The sequence below is a fragment of the Notothenia rossii genome (genome assembly GCF_949606895.1).
Source record: "Notothenia rossii genome assembly, chromosome: 1".
Lineage (NCBI taxonomy): Eukaryota > Metazoa > Chordata > Actinopteri > Perciformes > Nototheniidae > Notothenia > Notothenia rossii.
The window spans coordinates 32,445,792-32,470,783 of record NC_136912.1 but is presented as its reverse complement, the minus strand read 5'-3'; the positions used below and the strand labels follow the sequence as shown (position 1 = coordinate 32,470,783).

General features: G+C 41.2%; 1 protein-coding gene across 2 annotated transcripts in view; it reads right to left on the bottom strand.

Moving 5' to 3' along the window:
• grk4 (G protein-coupled receptor kinase 4) overlaps nucleotides 1-24,992 on the bottom strand; it is a 55,520-nt gene that overhangs the window by 29,052 nt on the left and 1,476 nt on the right. For both annotated transcript variants that reach the window (XM_079681867.1, XM_079681866.1), the window contains exons 2-4: nucleotides 8,809-8,904; nucleotides 3,047-3,159; nucleotides 1,813-1,890 (exon numbers count right to left, since the gene is read on the bottom strand). In XM_079681867.1, coding sequence (XP_079537993.1) covers nucleotides 1,813-1,890; nucleotides 3,047-3,159; nucleotides 8,809-8,904 — 287 coding nt within the window. The remainder of the gene's footprint in view (nucleotides 1-1,812; nucleotides 1,891-3,046; nucleotides 3,160-8,808; nucleotides 8,905-24,992) is intronic.

Here is a 24,992-nt window from a genome sequence, read left to right as displayed (position 1 = left end):
TGATATTCCTGTAAACTCTACCAATATTCAATGCCCTTTAGAAATAAAAAAGCTGGTGTGGTTTTGGTGCGAACAAAACAATTACAAATGTGTGAAAATTAACAATATACCAATATGTATATACATATTTGTTCATCTCATTTATTTTATCTTTTACCTAATAAAAGATGTTAACTTGAAATTTCATATAAATATCTTTATTTTAATGTATTTTTTCATGGCACATGGCTTTAATCTTTTTATATTTTTCTTATTTTATAATTTATTTAGAACAGGCAGGAGACACAAATATGAGCACAATGTAGGGGTGATCTCACAAAAAGTTCAATACTAGAATAAAATAACAGTAATAACACTCATTTGACTTTACATTAACGTCTTATGTATAGATAAATACAAATCTAGTTTTTTTTATTTTTAAATGTATTTATGTTTAAAATGTTATTTGAAAAAAGAGCAACCGTTACAAAATCAACCCCAATTTCCTCCGGGGTAAATAAAGTATTCCGATTTTTAACCCATTTATTTTGACTTGTGCTACAGGACAGCTTGTTTCCTGCATTCTATTGCTATAAGTGTGCGAAATTAAGTCTAAATAGAGTCCCAACCAATAATGCTAATTAACCATCGAAGCGAACCAAAATAGAGGTGTAAACACAACCTAGAGAGAGGTGTCAGTAGTTCACGAGTATCAGTAATACACTTCCTTAAAAAGGGTTATTACACATCTTTGGCATCACACAAGATTGAGGCTGCATCTACACGGAGACGAAACAGAGAAAGAACCAAATTTGATATCAAAAAAGTCTTCCGTCCACACGGTAACGCCTCATGAAACGTGTCCATGCACACAAGACCGCTCGACCGGCTGGAAACGCTGTAGTACATATGCCGGGCCTGTAAGTGGCGCTGTACTTCCGCCACAAAATACACCAAAAGCAGCGAATAAGACCTCCCGAGCATGGTTGCCTAGTTGCCCTTCTGTTCATTCTCCTCAGTGGATTCAACAGTGACGCGGGGATGAGCAGCAGAGGCGGGGAGAGGCAGGGCTCTGGCTGTTTCGGCAGCCTCCGTTTCTCTTTTTCTCCCTCCCCGAGGCGAGTGTGTGCTCCTGCTGTAAAAGGCAGGTGCACCGCACCCACTGCCACTAACTCTGAGCCTGGCTCCCGAGCAGGACGTTCTCCCCGGTAGTCCAACAGCAGATGAAAAACACCCACCTCTCCACCTCTTCCAAGGGATGAGGGAACCGTGCAGGGGGGTCTGCTGGAGGCTCCTGCTGGGTGCACTGTCCTGTGACATACCGGGACCTGGCTCGAAACACTCGGAACACTGTTGTTGTTGTTGGCGAAACACATCAGCAATGACGCGGGTGATACGGGGGGTGAGGAGAGGCGGGGCTATGGCGTATAGGGCGTACACACAGAGCCGTTTGCCCCCCCAGAGCGCTCCGTCCGCAGATCTACCCACCTTGGGACCCGTTACCGTTTGAGGGCTCTGTTTCCCTGGTTCCGTTACGGCTTCGTGTGGACGAACCGTCCATACGATAGAGAACTGTAGTAGATACAACCCGTTTCGTGTCCGTGTGGACGGGGCCTAGGTCCAAAGTTGATACAGTCAACTGTATGTCAAACACCATTGGCAAATAGTCAGGAATAAAAGTAATGAAGCAATAAAATCATAGGCAAATACAAACTGACATCAGCGAATGAAAAGAGTTTTATATGCGCATTTGTGTTTAAATGTAAGCAAATATTTTATTTTGTCTGTGTCCATGACCTTATTATTCAGCAAGTGTGTGTGTGTGGTGCATACCCCATTATTAAAGTATGTGTCTAAAAGATTCAGTCCACAGTCCCTCCTCTTCTCGTCCGGAGCGAGCTGGTACATTGCCTGTCGGAGAACAAACAGACATGTGAGCAACCACAACAACCATACACATTCAGCCATCTTTAATATGTCTCCAAATAAGGTCAGAGGGAGAGGGATGTGAACCGGGAGGAAGAGAGGAAGGATGAGACGGGGTAGAAGAGATTAAGAGAGAGAAGGGTGGCAGGGTTAATGAGGAACAAGAGCGTGTGGAGCCGAAGACAAACAAAGAGATGCTACAGATGACAAAACATCACACCCTAGTCAGGGGCAAACTGGAAACAGTGTTCATTTTCACACTTGGCCCATCTCATGTGTCACCTTCTAGGGTTAGGGTGTATGGGTTTTTTCCCCGCTAGTTTAGCCTTAAGTTTTGAAAGATGGAGATATAGGTATGCAGGCCAGATTCGAACACGCGAAAGCACATCAAAGATTGTGAGACAGATTGTGTGGGGTTTTTTTGACCATTTTTTTGGCCACCGGTGCTTTTATTGGAGAGACAGATTTGAAAAAGTGGAGACAGTAGGTGACACGCATAAATGGGTCCCGGGTCGGATTTGAACCCTAGTCCTCTTCAACGAGGACAGATCCTAAATATACACTAAGCGACAGATTGTGTTTTTGGTCAAATATGGCTGCAGGCAGGGAGACGGTCTGAAGTAGGACTGCTTTGTACCGACTGTTTTGTTTGAAAACACGGTGGGCAGAGCTGAATTGGACTGAGCATCGCTGCCACGGCATGACATCCTTGGTGTGAGTTTGTACCTATATGCCTGCCTACCTACCTTGGAAAACACTAATGTAGGTCCTTATTAAATGAGCATATTTTTCCTCTCACGCATACCTCCAGGGGCCGAGACACAAGCTTGGGCCTGTGTTTGCCTGCTCACCCAGGGGACCTGCCTCTGACGTGGGCTTGACCTCATGGAGGAGTGCATGGAGGAAGGGGAGGGGTCAGCCCAGGTTGCTAATCACCCCCACAACGCCCATCCTACCCACCCAATCAGTGCTACTGCCAAGAGCAGGCAGAGGACCAACTCTGACTTTCCTTTCCTAGTTGCTGCTCTGATTCAAGGGGGTCTCATTGGTTAAATCACAAAGAAAGAGAATGTGGGAAAGAAGAATAGCTAAACGATCATCAGATAATAATTCATGGTGTAAGGTTTAGTGAAAGTCTTACCACAGCGTCCATAAACTCAATGCAGCGCTTCAGCTCTGGCCTGGTATCACAGTACTGCCGGAATAACAGCCAGCCAATGGGCTGCTTCTCACATAGACTGGTGTAGTCCCTCTCTGAGGGGAGGACAGGGAGAGATAGGGGGAGAGAAATGTAATTATAACACTAGAAAGATACACGGAAATATGGTATACAAGCAGGAATGGGAATAGTGTGGAAACTCAGATTAGGAATTTTTAGAATTATTTTAATTATTTTATATACAATAAAAAAACGGCCACAGGAAGAGACACAATGAAAGAAACTACATTATACACAAAATAATCTTTATTTTTATTTTCTAAATGTTCCCCTTCTTTTTGAGACAAACAGTTTTAAGCATTCAAATGTACATGTCCTAAAAGTTAGCCGATTTCAGCTAAATTATGGATGAGAGATATTGATTGCTAATGCTTTCTTTACTTAGCAAAACAGAGGGCTCAACTTTTACAGCACAGGACATCGAACATTTTTGTATATAAAAAACCTCAAAAATACGCTTTCCAGAAAGACAGAAAAAAATCTCAGTAAAAAAACAAAACTATCAAGAAAGCTAACATAAGTGGAATGGATGCTAACTAAGACAGGGGTTCAACTTTTAGAACCTTATCCTAAATAATGGCCAAAATTAGCAATTTGTGAACATGTCAAGGATATAACAGTGTTTTTCAGTTAGGGAGGACTTTTGAAAGTATATATTGTATCATGCACGTCGAGTAACTTGATAAAAACACTGACACTGCAGATAGCCTACTCTCCAATGGTGAGAACGAAAAATAAAATAGAAATCCCCCCAAAATTAAGTTATCCCTTAATAAGTACATTTGATTATGCTAGAACACAACATGTGTTTCTTGTATGTGTGTGTTTCTTGTATGTGTGTGTTCCCTGTGTGTGTTCCCTGTGTGTGTGTGTGTGTGTGTGTTCCCTGTGTGTGTTCCCTGTGTGTGTGTGTGTGTGTGTGTGTGTGTGTGTGTGTGTGTGTGTGTGTGTGTGTGTGTGTGTGTTCCCTGTGTGTGTGTGTGTGTGTGTGTGTGTGTGTGTGTGTGTGTGTGTGTGTGTGTGTGTGTGTGTGTGTGTGTGTGTGTGTGTGTGTGTGTGTGTGTGTGTGTGTGTGTGTGTCTCATGTGCAGCTGGCCCCGGCCTATTAGGACTAATGGCGTCCATTTGAGTCATATTTCCTCTGGCACCAAATGAGGAAGAAGACCCAGGACGTTTTCCATCACTGGCTGACAGTGAGGACACACAAACATGCATGGGATGAATATTTCTGAGTGGTGATAGCTCCAGAACAAGCTCCAGCAGTAAATCAAATCTTCACAACAGCCCTCCCAGCAGCACTGTTTATTACCCAGCATTCCCTCTGCAGCTCCTCATTCAAACTCGCCACTTATACGACCGCAAAACAAAGTTATCGCTTTGGTGAACAAACAGTGGAGTGTAGAGATATGATATTTGCATTGCTTCCCGTTCCACTGTGCAACCGCTGTGTTTTTAAAATCTAGAGAACAAAAGCTCTTTCAGAAAAACTCACTGAGAGATCTCTAACTGGATTGCGTCGCGCTCAGACGTTGCCTTTCATCTCCGATCTGGAAGTTTTTCTTTTTGATGCACGCTTTGGTGTTTCCCTATCAGCTGGAGCTGGGAAATCCCCTCACACTCATAACATACATTTTAGTGTGAAAAATGCTAGGAGCTGTTTATTTGAACGTGAGGAATACATGAAAATGTGTATCTCTATATCTCCATAAAAACAAATGCATTGACCCCCATTTAATACTGTACAATCATTGGACAGGTTGTCAACACACTGTCAAATAATGATAGAAGCGGTTGTGGCTCAGGGGGGAAATGGGCATCTACCATTCAGAGGGTCAGAGGTTCAATCCCAACCACTGCAGTCAACTTGTCAAAGTGTCTTTAGGCAAGATACTTATCCCTAAACTGCTCCCGTAGGAATATGGTATTGAATTGTCGCTTTCGATAATAGAGTCTACAAAAATAACATGTAATAAAAACTGTAATGATAAAGAAGTTTCTAGAGAGTACATGTGGCTTCTGTTTATCAGCTAGTTTATTTGCAAATGGGCAGTGTGAACCTAAACAAACCAAATACAGCAAAGTCAACTTTTCCATTCGGGTTCAGAAGAAACAAACTATCCTGGTTTGTATCGTTGGCCTTTGCTAAGCTAGAGATTATGGTTAATTTATTTTTGCAAGGGAATTTAGTTTACTGCATATAATTATCTCTGCTTTACAATGAGCCTCCTGATAAGGTGTCAGTCATGCTCCAGAACAGGTTTTTGCTGTGAGGATGTCAGGGCGGTTTCAGTTTAATTGCGAGTGTTTCCGGCTGAATCACAGCACAACCGGCCCCCCCTTTTAGGTGACACACTCCAATTTGCGTAATAAAAAAAGGCAGAAACTGTCTATTGTGCATTGTTCTTTAAAGGATGTCCATGTTTTTAACTAACAGGCTTATTGAGCAACCTATGTGATGCCAAATTAAGTTGTGCAAAAGCAGAAAATTGATATAAGTTAATATGATTCAACCTTTTAAACACTAACTCAGTTTCTCTACATTTATTTAGAGGCCTAATTCCTGTTACTTATTAGCAATACTTTCTGAATAATTCCACATGTTTTCATCATACCACATGTGTATATGAATGGATAGAGGAATGTGTCAGTACTCCAGAGATAATTACATTATAAATCATGTTGGTAGGACATTTTGGGCCTTCTAAAAAAAACACCCACCCAACATACAGATAGTGTAAAGGCTCTTCTATCACACACCACTTCTACTCGACATTTAAAAAGAGGGGAGTAGCCTCAGCTGGACAGCCTAGTGAATATACTGTGTTATTTTCCTGTAATAACTTGTTTACATTTTAACGGTACACAGAACACCGGGACTTGGCAACGATTAATACCCAGGGACACATGAATGATTTTAGTAGCTATGTTTTCATAATGGTAGACGACAATTTAGCATATACCTGGAAAAGCAACGATTACCACAAAAAAGTAATTCATGTCAACCTACTGTATTAAAAGAAAGGGATAGATACATTCTATAAATATTTGTTGCGACGATTGTAGTTTTTGCAGCTTTACAGGTTGGCCATTTGCTATGTCAATGTGCAATTGTGAATTTTGCTACAGAAACAATGCCAAATCACATTATTGTCTTTCAAAAACATAGCAAAATGTAGATGCTGGACATAAGAAAACAAAGGCCTGAAAATAATAAACATTTTCTTGGGCCCGGATTTGGGTTTGTGTGTGAAAACATTGGCATTTGTGTCCAAAATGTTCCCTCTTCTTTGTTCTAAACAAAAGACAACTGTGAAAATAAATAGAGAGAGAAAACAAGAAAATACAAGACTACCAGGTTTCAGGAAAAAAAAGGGACCGTAAAATGAAAAGATAGAAAGGAATGCAGGGAGAGGTGTAAAGCTCGAACCAGTAAGGACTTGTAGCTGTCTGAGCTGTGAAGTAAGCTGCAATTACAACTTAATTAAAATTCCAATAGAGTGGTGCAGGAATCCAAAATAAAAGCAATGAGTTGGCATTTCTCCATTTCTGGTTCCGTCTATAAAGCAACGGTTTTCATAAATGATTCTACTTCATACAATACATCAGTAAACACCGCATTGGTGAATGTAGGACACTTCTATGTGTCATAATAACAGCAGTTGCTAGCTAACAAGTGCCTTAATTAAATTCCGAAACTGCATAATGCCAAATATTAGCCGCATTTAGCTTAGCGGTGGTGACGTGAAGTCATGCACATGTGAATTAGTTCGTTTGTAGCCTAACGTTAGCTTTTTACTTGCGTAGATTGCACTTACGCTTCAAAATTCAGTTGGTGTGGAGATTATACGGCTGAAAAAAAACATGTAAGTATCGCAAACATGTGTTTGCCACGGATCTTATTTACTGCAATATTCCAAAAAACAATTAAAAAGTCCCATTGGCTTTTGGTAGTGGGAGCCCTTGAATTTCTAAATTACGTGTCAGCATGCAAAAAATATGTCATCACTGCACCACTTTTTTTGGGGCCAAGAGCGAGTGACTTTTTTCCCGAACGGCCAGCCAAAGGTGCACAAGTGTAGGCATGTGCGATGGCTTTAGAGATCAATAGTAGTAGGTGCAGGTTTACTGTATGCACTGGATGGATACCATAAGAGAGACATGGAGATGGAACAAGAGGAAGAGACAAGAAAAAATTGGCTGCAGCCCACATAATGTAAACTAGGCTTCCTAGAAGTACTGCACACTTGTGAAGGCTACGGTCAAATGGCTGACATTTTTAAGACAAAACAAAGACACTGCGATCAGCCGCTTTACTGTACCCTTCCATCTGCTGCGCCTACACTGTGTACGGGCATGCGTACACACACATGCCTTCACGTCTGTGCGTTTAAGTAGGCAAAAGGGATTATTTTTGATCCTGCCCTCAGTGTGATAGGGAAAGTATGCAATAGCGTCTATGTAATAGTGACTTATGTAGCCCTCAACAGCTGCAGCGTGCAGATGCGCGCACACACACACACACACACACACACACACACACACACACACACACACACACACACACACACACACACACACACACACACACACACACACACACACACACACACACACACACACACACACACACACACACACACACACACACACACACACACACACACACACACACACACACACACACACACACACACACACACACACACACACACACACACACACCGTTTCAAGAATCCTCTACAGGGTTATAATCCAAATGACATTAAATATGCAAGAAATGACAAGCACAATGCTTCTTCATACTTAAGGTGACATTTATGTGCTGTTTTTTAAGCAGCTGCCGACGACTGATGCATTCAGGTTTATGATAATGAGATCTGCGATTTGTGACATGAAGACAAAACGGCGAGGAACACAACCGTTGCCGAGTAAGAGATATCACCATTGGGAGTATGTGCAGCTTCATCTCTTTCACTCTCTCCTTTTCCCCTTGTTTCTCTCACTCTCTCCTGTCCTTAAGAGATCTTTCTCCCCTGTTGTAAAAGCTTCTCCCTCTCTCTCTCCATAACTCTCCTGTTCTGCCACTCTTGTGTTCCTCTGAAGTAGTGGAAAGAGGGAGGGAGAGATGCAGATAGTGGGAGGGGGAGGCATGGAGACAGAAAAGAGGGAGGGAGAGTATGTGGGGGAGGGTAGCACTGCAATCTCTGGCAGAGATAGCTGTGACGCACTATTACACACATACAGGCACCTACACACACACAAAGTGCTGTGGCATTCAGAGGTCCGGGGTTGGTGGGGGGAGATAATGTAGCCCAGAAGTAGAGCACTTGCATGGGCCACAAAGAGAGAATCCTGCCCCTACTTTAAAATAAATCTGGATGTGGAGAACATGAAGGAAGCGGCAGTGAAGACGTTTTGATTTGGTGTGTGTGTGAGCAGACAGATAGTCATATCAGGAGAGACATGGGGATTAAGAAACGGCTGTGTGCAAACCGATTTCAGAAACAAACACACTCACAAAGTGTTTCCTGTCCCCTGCCTGTAACTACGGGTGGAGACGGGTAGAAGCAGGAAGGAAGTCCAATCTGAACTTCCTCCCGCAGTCGGACCCACCCCAACGACACAGCATGGCACGTTATCTTTCTGCCTCACAACCACACACACCCACACTCCAGGTTTCTTACCGATAGTGCGGCGTAGCTCCTCACACTGGCTGATGTGGGGGAGTTTCAGCATCTCTTTCCATTTCTTGCTGCGACCATTCCTCTTCCCTCCTCCACCTAAGACACACAAAAAGACATACAAATCAGCACATCAATCAAGTCACTTTTTCGACATTGCACTTTGAGTCTTTAACCAGATCCGATGATTGAATTTCGACCCAAGAACAAAGGGCATCCATCTGTGTGTGTGTGTGTGTGTGTGTGTGTGTGTGTGTGTGTGTGTGTGTGTGTGTGTGTGTGTGTGTGTGTGTGTGTGTGTGTGTGTGTGTGTGTGTGTGTGTGTGTGTGTGTGTTGACCTTGCAGCGACCAGAGGCAAGGACAGCTGGTTCATCTCACCAGTCGCCTCTATGCAGCATGACGGAGCATGTGGTGAAGAATGTTTGACAGCTCCAAAGATCATGGGGCACGCACACATTTAGTCTCAAAGACAGGTTTACATCAAAGAGCTTCATCTTGAAAAAGTAAGCAAGATTATGAGTTGCCTTAGACTAAAGACTGCAGACCTCACAGAATCTGCACTGATAAAAAAACACAGGACCCAACATGTTAAATAAAAACAAAAACTTTCCCAGAGAACCTGAACAGCAGCTTTTATCAGTCCAATCTTTATATCTGGTGAGAAAGCCTTTGCATGCACTCACAGCCCCTAGCTGAAAGATTGTAGCAGAGCAACTCAGAACACAGTGCAATGATTTACTGCATCAACATCATTTGGATTCAGACCCAAACAAACATTCTATGGAGACTGCAAACTGCCATGTAATTGAAAGAATAAAAAGGTATTTTGGATAAAGGCCGAGCAACAAGAGCTGGATTATTAGACTTTTAAAAAGACTTCAATACTGGTAACAACAGCATGATGTTATCAAAACTGAACAAATTCCAATGATCTAAACATGCCGAACAATGGTTTGAATTGTTGAATGGTACTAGGTGAAATGTTCAAGGTTTAAGATTTAATGTAAGAAAAACTATCCATCCAAAAGCATTGGGGATACCCCAGGGCTCAGTTCTTGGGCCATTGTTATTTAGCATGTATATCAAAGCACACATAAGTATACAAGTATACACCGGGGTACAAATCAAAGTATCTCGGTGTTAGCAGCCAAACCCATGCAGATGAAACCGTCATTCATATATCTGCCAGAACAACTAGCAAGGCCGCTGACCAGCTTAATGAATCCTTTCTTTCTGTAACGGAATAAGTTGAGTCCTTCTATCTTAAAAATAGAAGGTTTAAATATTGTTATCTGATGACGTTCACAATGTCACATTGTCATACTTCGTATTGAATCACTTCCTTGTCAAAAGCCTGACTATCAACCATAAAAGCCATCTTCTCACTGTATAACCATGGAATAAAAAAGCTTGACAAAAAACAGGGAGGTGACACGATTGGGACAAATACAATATGTCCAGCTTTACAAAACCAGAAGATGTTAAAACAGACGAGATGAAAGCTTAAATTGAATATTGATTAATGGTTTGAAGATAATATATAATTTGGTAGTTTTACCGTTAAAAAATATATATATAATGGTTTTCATACTGCTTTCCTTTTCCATCAATTTAATCTAATTTTCTGCACTATTGACAATAGGCATGGAAACAACAAGAACAATCATTTTCTTTCTGATGTTATAATAAGTACCAACAAATTATACCAAAACAACTTTTTATAACAACATATGTTTTAGCCAGTTTGTTTTGTAAAAAATAAGGAAAACAAATATTTATATGAATAATAATAATATTCATAATTAACTGTACGCCAATGAGACAGTCCTAAAATGTTAAATTCTTTAATGGTTATCAACTACATTTTGACCTTCCTAAAGGCCTATTTTGTGTTTAATGTGTACTATGGAAACTATTTATTTATTATTTTGAAAAGATCACACAGAATGACATAAATCCAGGTAATCACAGCCTTGAGAAAAACAAAAAACTTGAAAAATTACATCTTCTAAATGTTTATATAAAACAGCTTACAGAAACCAAATACTTCACTGGAATTGTGAATCACCTTTGCAAAAACGTTGCCTGGATTTAAAGTGCAGTTTAGAGTTGGCAAAACTATGATTTAACTTAGTAAAACTTAAGAATGCATAACAGAATTGTGTGATCTTATAGCTTCAACAGTGATGCATTTTTCAAATTAATAGGTTAAGTAGAATACTAAGCAATCAAAAGAACATAATACTATTTTAACACTTTTCAACAATGAGTTCAACATAAATTAGGGCAGCTCAATCAATCGTATTTTAAATCACAATTACGATTTTGGCTTGCAACGACAACGTAATCGAAATAAAACGATTATTTTTTTATTATTATCATTATTTATTTTCTTTCTTTGTTTTTCCGTTGAATTTACTTAAAGTTCAGGCTAATTAACTGTTAAAAACATACAGTTCACTTTTTTTTTTAAATAAATGGATGTTTTCAAAGTAAATGGATAATCGTTTTTAATAATCGTGATATCAATTATTGACCAACATCATCGAGATTATGATTTTTCTCAGAATCGAGCAGCCCTAACATAAATCAAGGCATCTCTTACTTCTATAATTTGAAGAATAAAAAGGCAGTCAACGTTTTCAGCATTTTTTTAGTTGTTAGACAAAGAAAAGTCAGATTAGAGACTCGTATCTGATTTCAGATATTTACAGATTTAAACTCTGAACTATCTTCCAGCCCACATTTCTGATTCTTCTCACCAATTGATATGCATGTTTTAAAAACACTGAACAAACAAAGAAGCCCCGAGCTTGAGTAAACCGTGTCAACTGTGACGGTTTGAGGATGACTGAGAGGGAAATCCTCTGCCCCAAAGTTCACCAGACACCAGCTGGTCCGGCAGAGGCATGCGACAGCTTCAACGCAAATACATACAGGGGCCACGGTGGTCAAACACAAGCAAAACACCACCTTAGTCTTGTACTACGTTCACAGGGGAAAAAGCGTACTACAATCATGCAAACAAGCCGGATATCAGCTCTAAACTGTCATTAGTCAAATTATTATTAATTTTTTAACTGCGTCACTCGTCAATGTTTTGCTAACAAAGCTTTTAAGATCCCACTGGTCTCAGGTTGTAGATGTGGATAGACATGTTGACAGACAAGTTGTGGGGCTGCAGGGCATACACACACACGCTCACAGAACACTTAGATATAGACGTACGGGCACATGCACAAACATTTCCGTTGCAGCATAAGGAAGGATGGCAAAGATAAATGTTGAAATGAAGATGATAGCCAGTTGAAACCGGCTGGTTATAGTGCAGGAGAAATCCTTGCGAACGTTTGAGCCTAAAACACAGGATAACTGATGATAACAGTCGAACCAACTCAAGTTATCAGAGACTAACTTCTTACCAGGTGATGTAGTTTCAAGTGTTGAGACAAGTAGTGGCAAAAGAAGTGACTCATATGATTTACTAAAGGACATAAGCGTGAGAAATGTCACCTCAACTTGGGGTCAGAAGGGAAAAAAATAAGGGAAGGAAAGCTATAAAAACAAGACAAAATACAAAGAAAGAAAGACAGGGATTTAATAGCCAGCTGAGTAGGAGTGTGTGTTTGTGTGCACGCTGTTGCGCGTGCCTGTCGGAGCTGGCTGGGCCACCCCACCCTGTTTAATGTCACTCTGACGTCAAAGCCATGTGTGCAGGCCCTTAATGCAGACAGGATGGAGCGAGTATTTATTTAACTTTGGTTCTCCCCTCCAAGAGAACGGGGCCCTCCATAAACACGACTTCAGAGCCGCTTCACTCATTCATGGCCGAGCTGCAGCCAGCGCTGAGATCACCACCCTGGATCTCGGGCACAGGTCTGCGCATGTGCGAGGTTCAAAAAGTCGGGACATGTCGAGAAAGATGTCAAACCCATCAGACGTGCCTCACAACTAGGATGCACATTCCTTTCCGTTGAAGATTTGTAGAGGAGGGTTATCTTGGTTGAGCAGCAGTCCAAAACGTGTAACTGACCTCACATCATCCCTCTCCATGTTCACACATATTTCCTTTCACTCTCTACTGTCAACTATCCAACAAAAGCTATACAAAAATGCAGTAAACTGCTCGACAGCTTCGACCACAGATTAATTGATGACGCAACTCAGCTTGTTTAACCAGAGTTCTATTCTGTTAATAAAACCCAACAGGCTGTTATTGCTTGTGGCATTCATGCATATGAGCGTCAGTTCCTTTAGCCTGAGGTGGACTTTGGTGCGTTTCCTCCATTTCCAAGTCTGGTTCTATGTATATATACATAGGATGAGAGTATGGGAAGCTGAGCTTTTCTTTGTGTGTGTCTGGAGTACAGGCCAAATACAGGCTAACAGCATCCCAAATGTGCTCCTTTCACCGTCCTCCCTTTCCTCTCTTTCATCTCAAGTGGGACAAGGAACAGACTGGAGGTCACATAGTAGACACAGGGTATATGCAGGAATCCTGAAGTCAAATGTAATCCCTTTTAAGACCTTTTTTAAGACCCTTTCAATACATTTTAAGACCTCATCGCCACTTTGAGTTTTAACCGGTTACATTGGCGACACACTTTACCTCACATTGACTATATACAGTATTGATTGTCCTTCTTCCTTATCTTCCAACCATTTGGACGCAAACTTGCATTTCTCCGTAACGATGTTGTTTAACAACCGGCGTAAACGGACCTTCGCGAGCTATCAAGCAGTGAGCGTGCGATGTCCTGTTCAGATGACGTCAGATCCAACGGGATGCCATAAATAAACTACACAGAATCACACTACACACCTATACAATGATTACATTCAGGCACACTGTAGAATACAACCTCTTTGGACAATTTATATACTTATTATATTGAAAACAAGCTACAACATTTAATACCTTGGAAAATGCCGTTTAATACTTTTTAATAGCCTTAATTTTCGCTAAATTGATTTATCTACTTTTAATACTTTTTAAGACCGCGCGGACACCCTGAGACGGCACAGCGAGGCCACCTTCCACCTCCAGGCTTTCTCTAATACAGACTTGAGTTTGTTATTCTTTTTTAAGCCAGTTCACATAGTTTACAACTTATTTAACATCCAAAAGTTAAAAGGGGAAAAAGTACTTTGAAAATCAGGACATTTCTGTGTCTGCAATGGGTTTGGGAACAATTGTTAAAATGCCTTAAGAGCATTTAAAAGCTTTACTGTATGTGGAAAAACAGGCCAATTTACACCTAGGCCAAAAAATAAGACGTGTCAACCAATGATTGTTAGCCCAATGAAGATATATAATATATATTTGCCAGTAAGTCACACAAATGACAGAAGGTAATGCCAGAAATATGTTTGTTGGAAGTCATATTATAGAACAGCTTTGACATTACAAATGTGATTTCTAACTGCAAAATATTTGTGTTTATATAGGTCATTATTCAAAAGAAATAAAATAATTTAAGTGTCCCTGTAAAAAACGTTTTATTTATAAAATATATATATTTTACGTTTCTTAAAATATATTAGCCGATTTGTGGTAATATCCCATTTCCAAATCAGTACCAGCATAAAAATAAAGTATGATTCATGCTCTCTCAATAAGATCTTTGTCTAGTAAAAAAAAAATGTTTTGTATAATACTACAAAAATAAACTAAATAAATTCCGGTTTTGGACCATCCGACCAAACAAGACTTTTTAATAAAGCCTCAATAAGCTCTGGGCACATGTGAAGGACATCTTTCACAATTGTTCGGCATTTGAAAAGCCAAGTAATTAACAGATTAATCAATTGAATAGTCATTAGTCACATCCTATTATTTTGTTTTTTTATCCAAAAATAATAATAATCACTCACTTTTATGTGGCACATAGTGTATATGAATACACAAAGCGAGTATTTGCTTCCATAATCCGATAACAAATAGTCCTTCGGTAAAAAGAAAGCGACATATAAATACTCTGAAGTGGAAATCAGCATCACTGGCAACTTCTGCTTCTGTGATTCCCAGCTTTTTCAGATGTTAGCGTTGCTTCACAACCCGTCTTCATTTCGCATCACCACATGGGAGAAGCGGCTCACCCATCTGATGAACACATGTCACATGCTGACATGGGAATAACAGCCACAAGGCCATAGAATCCAGCACGCCTCTGACAGCGACAGACGACCGCGGCAGAGAGCAGCCAGTATTTACATCTTCACTCAACCTGCCTCGCCACTTCAGCCACTTATGATGAACGCATGACGTTTTTCATTCCTTTAAGCCTGACGTACAAAAAAAAGCATGAATGTGAAACTCAGGATCGGTGTGAGCTTTGATAAATCTGAGTGTAAAGTGAAGAGACATTATTTTTCTCTTTTAGAGGTAGCATGGAACACAAATGTCCAACATGAACTCACAGTTAAATAACTCCACTCAATTTGGCACCACTAGCTTTTCTCCATGCGCTGATAAGACTGTTTACAAAGATATTTTGGTCCAGCCTTATCATATCCTGAATACTTGGTACCAGCCTATGCCTCTTCAGATCTGACCCCCACCCTGCAGTAAGGCTGGGAAATATAATAATATTATGTGACACTACATATAAGCTTAAAATGTAAATATTCTGATATCATAAGTGTTTTGTTAATCTGGTTTTAAAGCTGCGTCACACTAAAGTGATATCAGTTTCTGAATTCAACAGGCTTGTAACCTTTCTATAATACTTGGTCTATACATTACTGATGATTACTTATTCAAATTCTCCTTGGTTTAGATGTTTTTTTGAAAGCTTCAATGGTCACACCTACAATATTGTCACAATATCAATTAAGCTGGTCCAAAATATTGTGATGTTTGATTTTGTTCATATCGCTTAGCTGTTCATTAAAGCGGTTAAAGCAGTAACCGAGCAGAACGGATTTAGAGCAGCAGGAAATCTGAATGTAGGGACCAGGCTTTGGAAGCGCATGGTTGCTGGTTCAAGACCCAATTGGAACAAATTACAGAGAGTTCACTGGTATGCCTGGTGCAAGTTGGCCTCCTGGACACTGACAAGGTTTCTCTTAGCTAAGCACCAAACCCCCAAATGCTCCATGGCGCACACTACTAGCTACTTCTTCATTTTTCGGTCCCGTTTGTTTTTATTCCGGGCAGATGTATGTGATGTAATGTACAACATCAGAAGGAAAAAGTTGAACGATTCCTTTGGGATTAATGAAGTTTGTGGTAGAGGTTTCAGATCATAGGGCTATGGTCCTCTCCTAAAATCATGGTAGGAAACATCACGCATAGTTAGGCCCCATTGTAATAAGAGCATGCACACAGGCACAATGGAGCCTGGCCATGATAAATGAATGGCATGTTGCTTCCCCTTACAGTGTATGATTGGCTGGAGTATCCTCTGATAAGGAAAACATTAGCTGCTAGTATCTGTGTTGCCTATTCAAAGCAACGGCCCGGTGTTTGCATAAGGTAATCCATCTGTATACCCGCACTGCAAGACACACATCAGCTGAGAGAGAGAGAGGACAAGAGAAACATGTGCATATCAGGCAGCACTGCCATCCTCTAAATCCTCACGTCTCTCACATGCCCCCTTCCCCATTTTCTCCTCCCTCACTGATTTCTGGTTCCCCTCCCCCCCCCATATAAACAGTGTTCTCCTCTTGTTATGCCTTAGTTCATTCTTTATGGCCAGATTTCCCCACTCTGTCTATATGGCGCTGCAAGAATGCGAGGGTCACAAGCATAACATGTGAACAACACTACAACACCCGAGTGAATTCCAGGACATGACAACATCAACAAAAAGGCAGGCGATCTTACACGAGGTAGGACATGCAGTTTTTCAGATGAGCAGAAAGCACATGCTGCACATGCCCTCTTGCTCGTTCCAGCTGTGGTCGTGTTTTGCAAGACCTTTTCTTCCTCTGCCCCGTCCCTCAAGATATTCCATTAAATGGAGCCGAGACGTGCTTGAAAACTGACCCGTGTTTTCACAGCGTCTTGAGGGAGAAGGGGGAGGGAAGGGAACATGGCGAGACTCAACTTGAGCAAGACTAAACTTGAGCGAGACGCGCCGATTCGCAGGGAGAGGACGGACTGAAAGGTTCATAATCTGTATGTTATCTGCAGCCATCTCTCAGACGAATGGCCCGCTGGCTAATTTCATGGCCGTGCCGGGGGAGCATGAGCGCACAAAAGCAGCCTCTCCAGCTTCGACTGAGCCCTTGTGTGCGGATAGCGTAGCACCTATTACACTTTTACCTCATTCACACCAACGCAACTCCGGTTCAAGCTCCATGTTAGAGATTTTCAGGTTCAGAACCGGTTCTTCAGTTTAGCTCTGGCTCTTTTCACACCACCCACAGTCCGACTGGTAATGCGTCATTGCGTCATCGTTTGCGTCATGACCATGACGTAACCGTTTGCATTCCTGCTTCATAAAGCTAAACCGGGCGGATGAAATCAGTTGCATTCATTTCTTATGGCTCTATCCGCAGCTTTTCCGGAGTCATTTCTGTGGTTTAGAACAGTGGTTCTCAACTGGTGGGTTGCGACCCAAAAGTGGGTCGCGGACCCGTTTCGAGTGGGTCGCGGATGTGTGAGTGAAGAAAGAAAAAATTGGATTTTTTTGGGGGGGGGAAAAGTCAAACTTTTATTTTGAAGGCCCGATTTTCTAACGCTGTGCATGCAGTCGGCGTTGGACTGGAAGTACCGGAGACCATAAACTGTTTTGAAAACTTCTGTCACGTAGTGATCATCTTCTCAATAAAATATCTTTGCTGATGGTTTTTCGAGTCTTCTGGCCAATCAGAATCAAGATTTTTGCCGGAAGTCCCCACGGAGAATAACTTTGCGGTAGAACTCTTCTTTATATATCCATGGGTACAACTTCAGATAAAAATGAACACATAATGAAATATGACCCCCGGTTTGATGATTGACAGGTCACAGAACAATGGGAGCTATCTACCCTTACCCACAATTTAAAGTAAGTCACACAGACTATCTCCTCTTTAATCTTCAAGATGTCAAGATGCAAGATGTCAGAACAAAGTGAAAAACAAACAATGGCATAAAATATTATTAATATGTCGGGTAGTAATAGATTTATTTATTTTCTTCTCAGAGTGTACCAGAATGCATAGTTTATGTTAGTATTTCTAAAAATCTCCTGGGGGAGAATCCCCCCAGACCCCCCTGCTGGGGTTGGGTTTTCAGCAGGTGTGCCTTTTTATATATTTCAACTTTGATTCCATCATCTCATTAAACCTTTTTTAAAAGCATACTTTAGTTCTGTGAAGGGATATAAGGGATATATGCACTGTACTTCCATTTTATTAATATTGTATGCTGAAAAGCGTATATATATATATTACAGCACGTTTTTTTGTTGAATAGATTTGAGTGCTTCAAAATGTTGGGTAGCGATATATTGACCAAGTCAAAAGTGGGTCCCGAGGCCTGACCAGTTGAGAACCACTGGTTTAGACTATATTCTTATAAAAAAGTGTACTCGTGTCAATAAAGGTTTTTTTAAAAACACAACTGCTTCCGAGGTCGGTCTTATTTCTTAAGGTGGACTGAACCATGAGTGTGGAGCAAAGTTGTATCTTTCATTTAAATGAACTGTAACCTTCACCCAGTTATGCAACAGCTGTTCTCAAATGAAAACGTGAAGTAAAGTTTAATATATTTATAATGAGTTATAATGAGAGGTGATCAACGTGAATGCTCAGGTTCCACCTTAACACGCAGACACGTTGCTTCACCATCAGCAGAAACCTTTATATATACAGTCTACAGCAGAAACACTGAAACTCTTGTTAAGTTTCTCCATCGTTGTGTACAAACTGGATAAAACGCTGGCTTTTTGTTGTTGTTCAGGAGTTGATCCCGCCCCCGCCTTGACGTAAGCGTGACGTATGCGGTGCTTTTGCTCTGGTCGGACAATTTTTTGGTGCTTGAAACAAACCGGATTCCGGAGCTAAGAGGCTGCTCGGCTGCTGTGTGAACACGAAAGTTCCAGCTCCGAACAGGCCCTGAAACACCGTTGGTGTGAATGAGGTATTTGAGGATGATCGGTGATAAGAAAACATCTTCAAGACATATTTAAAAAGGCAGGACTGACGTAAAATTAGCCAAGGGCAGACAGCTACATTTTGCATCTAGGACTGTTTCAGTAAACCTTCAAAGCATGAAGGACCTTTGATTTAAACACACTTGCTACTAAACCCTGACAGACATGTAAAAACAGTTGAAACACAAGGGCCTTTTTTGGAAGTTTGAAAGGGGGATACGGAGGGAAATAAAGGTTCGCTAGATGGATTCAAACCAGGATCTTTTGCACCAGGGACTGAACCCCAGTATATGGACATAAAAACTATTTTTAGAGAAACCAAATCTTTTTTGAACTATAAGAAGTTGTTGGGCTATGGCTCAGGGGTTTAATCTACCAATTATGATTTGATAACAGCATAGTCCATATTTTTTAAATGTTCTTGCGCAAGACACCTAACCCTAAAAGAAAACATTTCTCCCGTAGTAATTTCTACCAGTTTGAAGTGTATGTAGAAAAGTGTCAGCTAAATAAAATGTAATACACTAAACCGTACACATAGTAAACATCAGGCAAACAGCTGGGTTCCCATAGTAAAAATAGCCATTTAACATTTATAAGGCAGCCAGAAACAGCGTCCCTATGATGTTCACATAGTGCCTCAAAAAGTGCCTCTTCATGCTTAGTCAGCTTGCTAAGAAATCATGCTAAATGAACATCCCAGTAGCCACCCAGCTAAGCATGGTGTCATGCAGCATAGCGGTGCGTACGCAACATACTGCGTCTCGCTCTCTGCACAGCCCATTTGTGGGTGTAATAACTGTAAAATGAGTGCCACATCAAGGGACAGTCACAAAGCAATGTGTTTTATGAGCCTCAGCTGGAGGAAACACCCCAGAGTGATGACAACAAGTGTTAGCCCAGCTATGACCGCCAAACTAATAAAGCTACGCCGGCTAACGTCACAGAAAAACCAACACAAGTGGTCCTGCTAGCCTACAATTTGAAAAAGGGTGGTGGAGAGGGGGCAGAGAGAGCTTAGAGAGGGAGGTGTATCCTCTTACAGCTGTGATGTTCTACGGCAAAAAAAAAGAAATCAAAGCTTACAACTTGTAAGGTGGAAATGAGTTATATAAACTGGATTAGTTTCAACTGGAATGTGAGCACTGGACTGTCCACTTTCCTTCCTTTTTATGAAGATGAAAGAAACAGCAGAAAAAGATCAAATGAAATTTGATTCCAGGAAGAGGTGTTCATGTCCAGTCAATCTTTACATTCGAATATGAAAATATGTGTGGAAGTGTAAGATGTGTTAAACATATTTTCAGGTCCATGTTGCCAACAGGTTTGAATGAAAAAGTACCACAACGTAAACCTGTTCCGCTCTGCCCCTTGGATATATGTCTTACTTCTTAGAAAAATGTCTGCCTGTAAAATAAAACATACATTCACTTTAAGACATGCCCCAGTGCAGCTGTATTTGAACTAAATATAATTTTTGCTTATTCTTTAGGTGACAGACAAGTAAGATAGAATATCTAAAATAAAGTTTGCCATTACAAACTGCAAAAAAATCAGGTACTTGAATTACAGACGTCTATTAGACCCTCCAGAAAAACGCGGGCAAAAATCCTTGATTATGCAGGCTGAAATCCTTGATTATGCGATTAAACATGCAGGGTTTTCATGTAATTTTATGCGGTGAAATTGCAAAATATGCGGAAAGTTGCGAAAAAGAATAGATTTTTTTTTTTAAATATTGTGCTGTCTTACTTATTCTCTCTCACACACAACCTGCTGCCACACACACACAGACAGAAAACACACACACACACACACACACACACACACACACACACACACACACACACACACACACACACACACACACACACACACACACACACACACACACACACACACACACACACACACACACACACACACACACACACACACACACACACACACACACACACACACACACACACACACACACACACACACACACACACACACACACACACACACACACACACACACACACACACACACACACACACACTATCTGACCAGCTTCAATCTTGTAGGCTACTCACTTCGTTTCTTGTAGCCCTCGACAGGGTTTTGGAGGTTGATGCTTCGGTGAATGTGAGTTGTTTGGCTTTCTTGTCCGCAGTAGCAGAAAGCATTTTTGAATGTTTGAATGAGTCAAAGTGGGTCGTCACCGTCGATTTTCTCTAACTTATGCTCCAACAGACAGTTGCACAGGGTGCAGAATAGTTTCCCCCCACATCCTGGTCATTTATCTCTCGTGTGAGTTCCACACGTTCACTCTACGGTGTTGTTTACCTTCTGTGATGCGCGAGCTGATGACGTCGCGTCATCATCATCATCACTACCTCACGTCAAGACAAGTTAACTTTTTCTTTTCTCAACTTTGTGTGGAAAAATGCGGGGATTATGCGGCCTTTTGATAAATATGCGGCCTTTTAAAAATCTGCGCCATTTTGCTGATTATGCGGTAAATTCTGCGATCGCAGAATCGCGTTTTTCTGGAGAGTCTATAGACAAATATGCTGACATCTAACACATTTTATTTGAATAAGTGTTACAACTAACCATGCAACATCCAATTCTCTCTACACCAACAATATTTATAATTCACAGCTGAATGCAACAAGTCAACATCGACACTATGGGAAATGCAGTATACTGAAGTTAAAGCCCTTCAACAAACAAATTCACATTTATCAATATTTAGGGCTCAGCAACTGACCTGATGCATAGTGATCGATATGTCTTAAAGGGGCCTCTTCTGCCTTCAGGGGGTTTTGTTCATGTAAATGGTGTGCAAAGGCTACATTCCCAAAGTTCCCTCAAGAGGGAGTTTCTCTCCCACACACTCCCCCCTGCCTGAAACTCCTCCATTGGACTCGTTTGTTTACTTCTGTTACACAGTGACATCACTATGTAACACTCGCGCTTGGGTTTGAGCTCCAACACACTGTAAGTGATAGGCTAAGGGCCGGGACAACTCTAAGCGATTGACCCATCACAACAGAGACGGCCAGCTAACTAATCAGAGTAGACTGGGCTCTGGTTTTAGACAGAGGGTGAAAAGAGGTTACAAATTACTAGGGATGCTCCGATCGATATCGGCAGATACTCATTCTCTGCCGATCGATCGGTGCTCTCTATAAAGGCCGATCGTGAGAGCAAATCTCATGACGTAAAATACATGACACTTTTCTCTGTGCGCGGCAAAACAAGCTCGCCAAAATGGCTCCACCAGTCTGGCAGTATTTTGAGGTGTCCGAAAAAGACAATAAAATAGCAGTTTGCAACGTGTGTGAAGCAGAAATCCTGCAGCTCCGCCCGCTGTGACGGACCGGTGAGCGGAGCAACACACACACTAAGAGTTAGACCTAACACACTTAGCTATTTTATCTACCTCTGGAACAAGCTAGTTATAAATATATTTATTCTTCAATGTCGGGTCACTCATTACTGGATCAGTGAGCTGCATGAGATAATGACGGGCTGTCAGGAGAGAGGAAAAGAGAGAGGGAGAGAGGAAAAGAGAGTGCTTCCGCTCATTTCTCCCGTGTTATTATCCAAAGTTAATGTAAACTTGAATAATGTCTTCATTTGGATGTAATAATTATGTTGGTTGTTGTTTGTGGAAGCGCCAGTGAATGAGCCCCATTAACTGAGTTTTAAACATCACTTTAAATGGAAGATCCCCATAGGCCCCGCCCACTCCATCGGATCGGCCGATACTGATTCCGGCAACCGGCGACAAGCCCCAAAATTGGCGATTGGCGCATCCCTACAAATTACAATAATGAAATGTGAACATTTGCATAATAGGGCCCCTTTAAAGAAATGGCCGACTTGATGTTTTAATCATATACATTTCGGGTGGGCATCAGTTAACCTTTTAGGTCTGAATAAGTAAAAAATGTGAGTTTTCAGAAGCTCTCAGGCAAAAAACCTATCAACTAACATCAACATTTGTTTAAAAACAGCATTTTATGTGAAATGTATCAAAAGGAACCTCCGGTGTGGTTGTTAAAGAGCTCTGGCAAATAAATGTAATGAGGCAGGATATTTTGCAGCTGAAGAGTAAACAGAATTTCATCAGCTGACTTCACACCGCCATCTGCTCCGCTATGATAGGGTACTCAGGTGCTTGCTGCAAAGTATTGTAAACAGTGGAGTCTGCGGGAGAAACTACGAGTACACTGTTTGTAAATTATCTCAAGTGCTTTAAACTGCAATATGTAGTATACGTTTAGTGTAATGAAATAAGCCAATATATGCACCAATACAGTTTGTGTTGAAACAGTGTTAGCCACCAAAACAGACCCTATATCCTCCAGATTTAACAAATGTTAGGTAAATATTGAATTTGGATCCTTAACAAAAGGGTTCAGACTGTCAACACACTTGTATTTCTGATGGTAAACAGTAAGTATGTGGAATCCTACTGTTGCAATGAATCTCTAATAACTTGGCTGAGGTTTTACATTCACTACTGAATCTAAGCCAAAAGTGTTCATCTTGGTATTTCCAGCAAAACAACATTTGCCAAAACTTTCTAACAAATTCTCTGAGGAGCTATAGCAATGTTTTCCTCTGACTTCATGTACTGTCACCTCCTGCAGTCTGAGAGGCCCTAAGGCAAAAGAAAGATCCTGAAAATGTGTTGGGATTTCCTGAGGCAAATGCATGTATAAGTTTCCGAGAGGCTGGGGTGGGGAGTGATGGGAGCGGTGTCATCTCTTCAACACCAAAACCACTTCCCTTGACGTGTCATTTCAGCAGTGGCAGACTGGACACACCCTGTCGTAACACTTCTTACTCTCGCCACCCAGTTTCACATCAACAGGTGTGTAAAAGTTGACTTGTGAGAATCTTGTGATCGAAGGTTTTCCAGGCACAAAAAGACAAATAAGACGGCACTAATCAGGAGTTTATTTTGGAAAAAGCTGCATATCTGCAAACAAATGATTGTTTATGCATACTTAGTACGCTGAGAAACTGTTTGTCACTTTCCGGCTCCACAATGAGGTCACAGAGTTACAGAACAACTGATTTAACGTCTTCCTCAAGGACACATCAGCAGGGCAAACTGTTGCTGACTCAACAACAGCTTGGACCCTGCAGCTGGAAGACGGCCCGTCTGCAACTCTCTGCTAGTCGCTAGGCCTTGATGCTGTGTGGCATATAGATGATCGAGGAGGGAATTAAAGAAGGCGCTGACCTCTGAATACACAGGAGCCGCTTTCTGTCTGGATTGGTGTGTTCAAAAGGCGAGTAATAGGCTATACAACTCGTGACAGTGCCAGTGTTGACACCTGTCACTGTGACACACTGAAACACTTTGACAGCTGCAAACAACCACCTCTGGAAAGCATAATTAAAATCAAATTAGTCTCCCGTGCACCTTAAAGGGTTACATTGGGAGCCATTAGCTGTTTTAATCTTAGTGCTAATTAACACACTGAAAGGTATAGCAGAGGAAAATATAAAAAACAACACAGGCTGTATAATCAACATGTTTGATGTGGCGGAGAAGTGTCCATGCTATACAAACAACATCATTATTGAAACTGCAAGTACAGACCGTTTGCAAGGGTAACCTTCGACTAAAGAAATACTTAGTAAACTAACACTCTTGATTTTTTCGACTAATGTATTAGATGCACGTCTACGGTATTGTAGTGTGTGTCTGCATTGGATAAAAATGTGAAACACCTGTTAAACTGGGTTTCTACACAAAGAACGACTTTTTATCTTGTGTTTGCCATAGATGTGCGTACCTAGAAATCTTAGTCATAAACATTGACAATTGACAATTAATCGACTAAGAGTGGGCCATCCTAAAGTTTTCATAGTTTTAAGAACAAGTAGCTGGTTGGCAAATGGAGAAGTGCCAGGCACCTTCTACTCGCTTCTCACACTGATCCCTGAGGGCCTTTCGGGGGCCCTTGGCTGAGGACACTGACATACTGAGCCTGTAGATCCGATCAGTCTACAATACCCTCCCGGGGTACACCTCACGACAATGCCAAGCACTATTTAACGGCAGGTAAAGGAAAGCCTGATGCCTC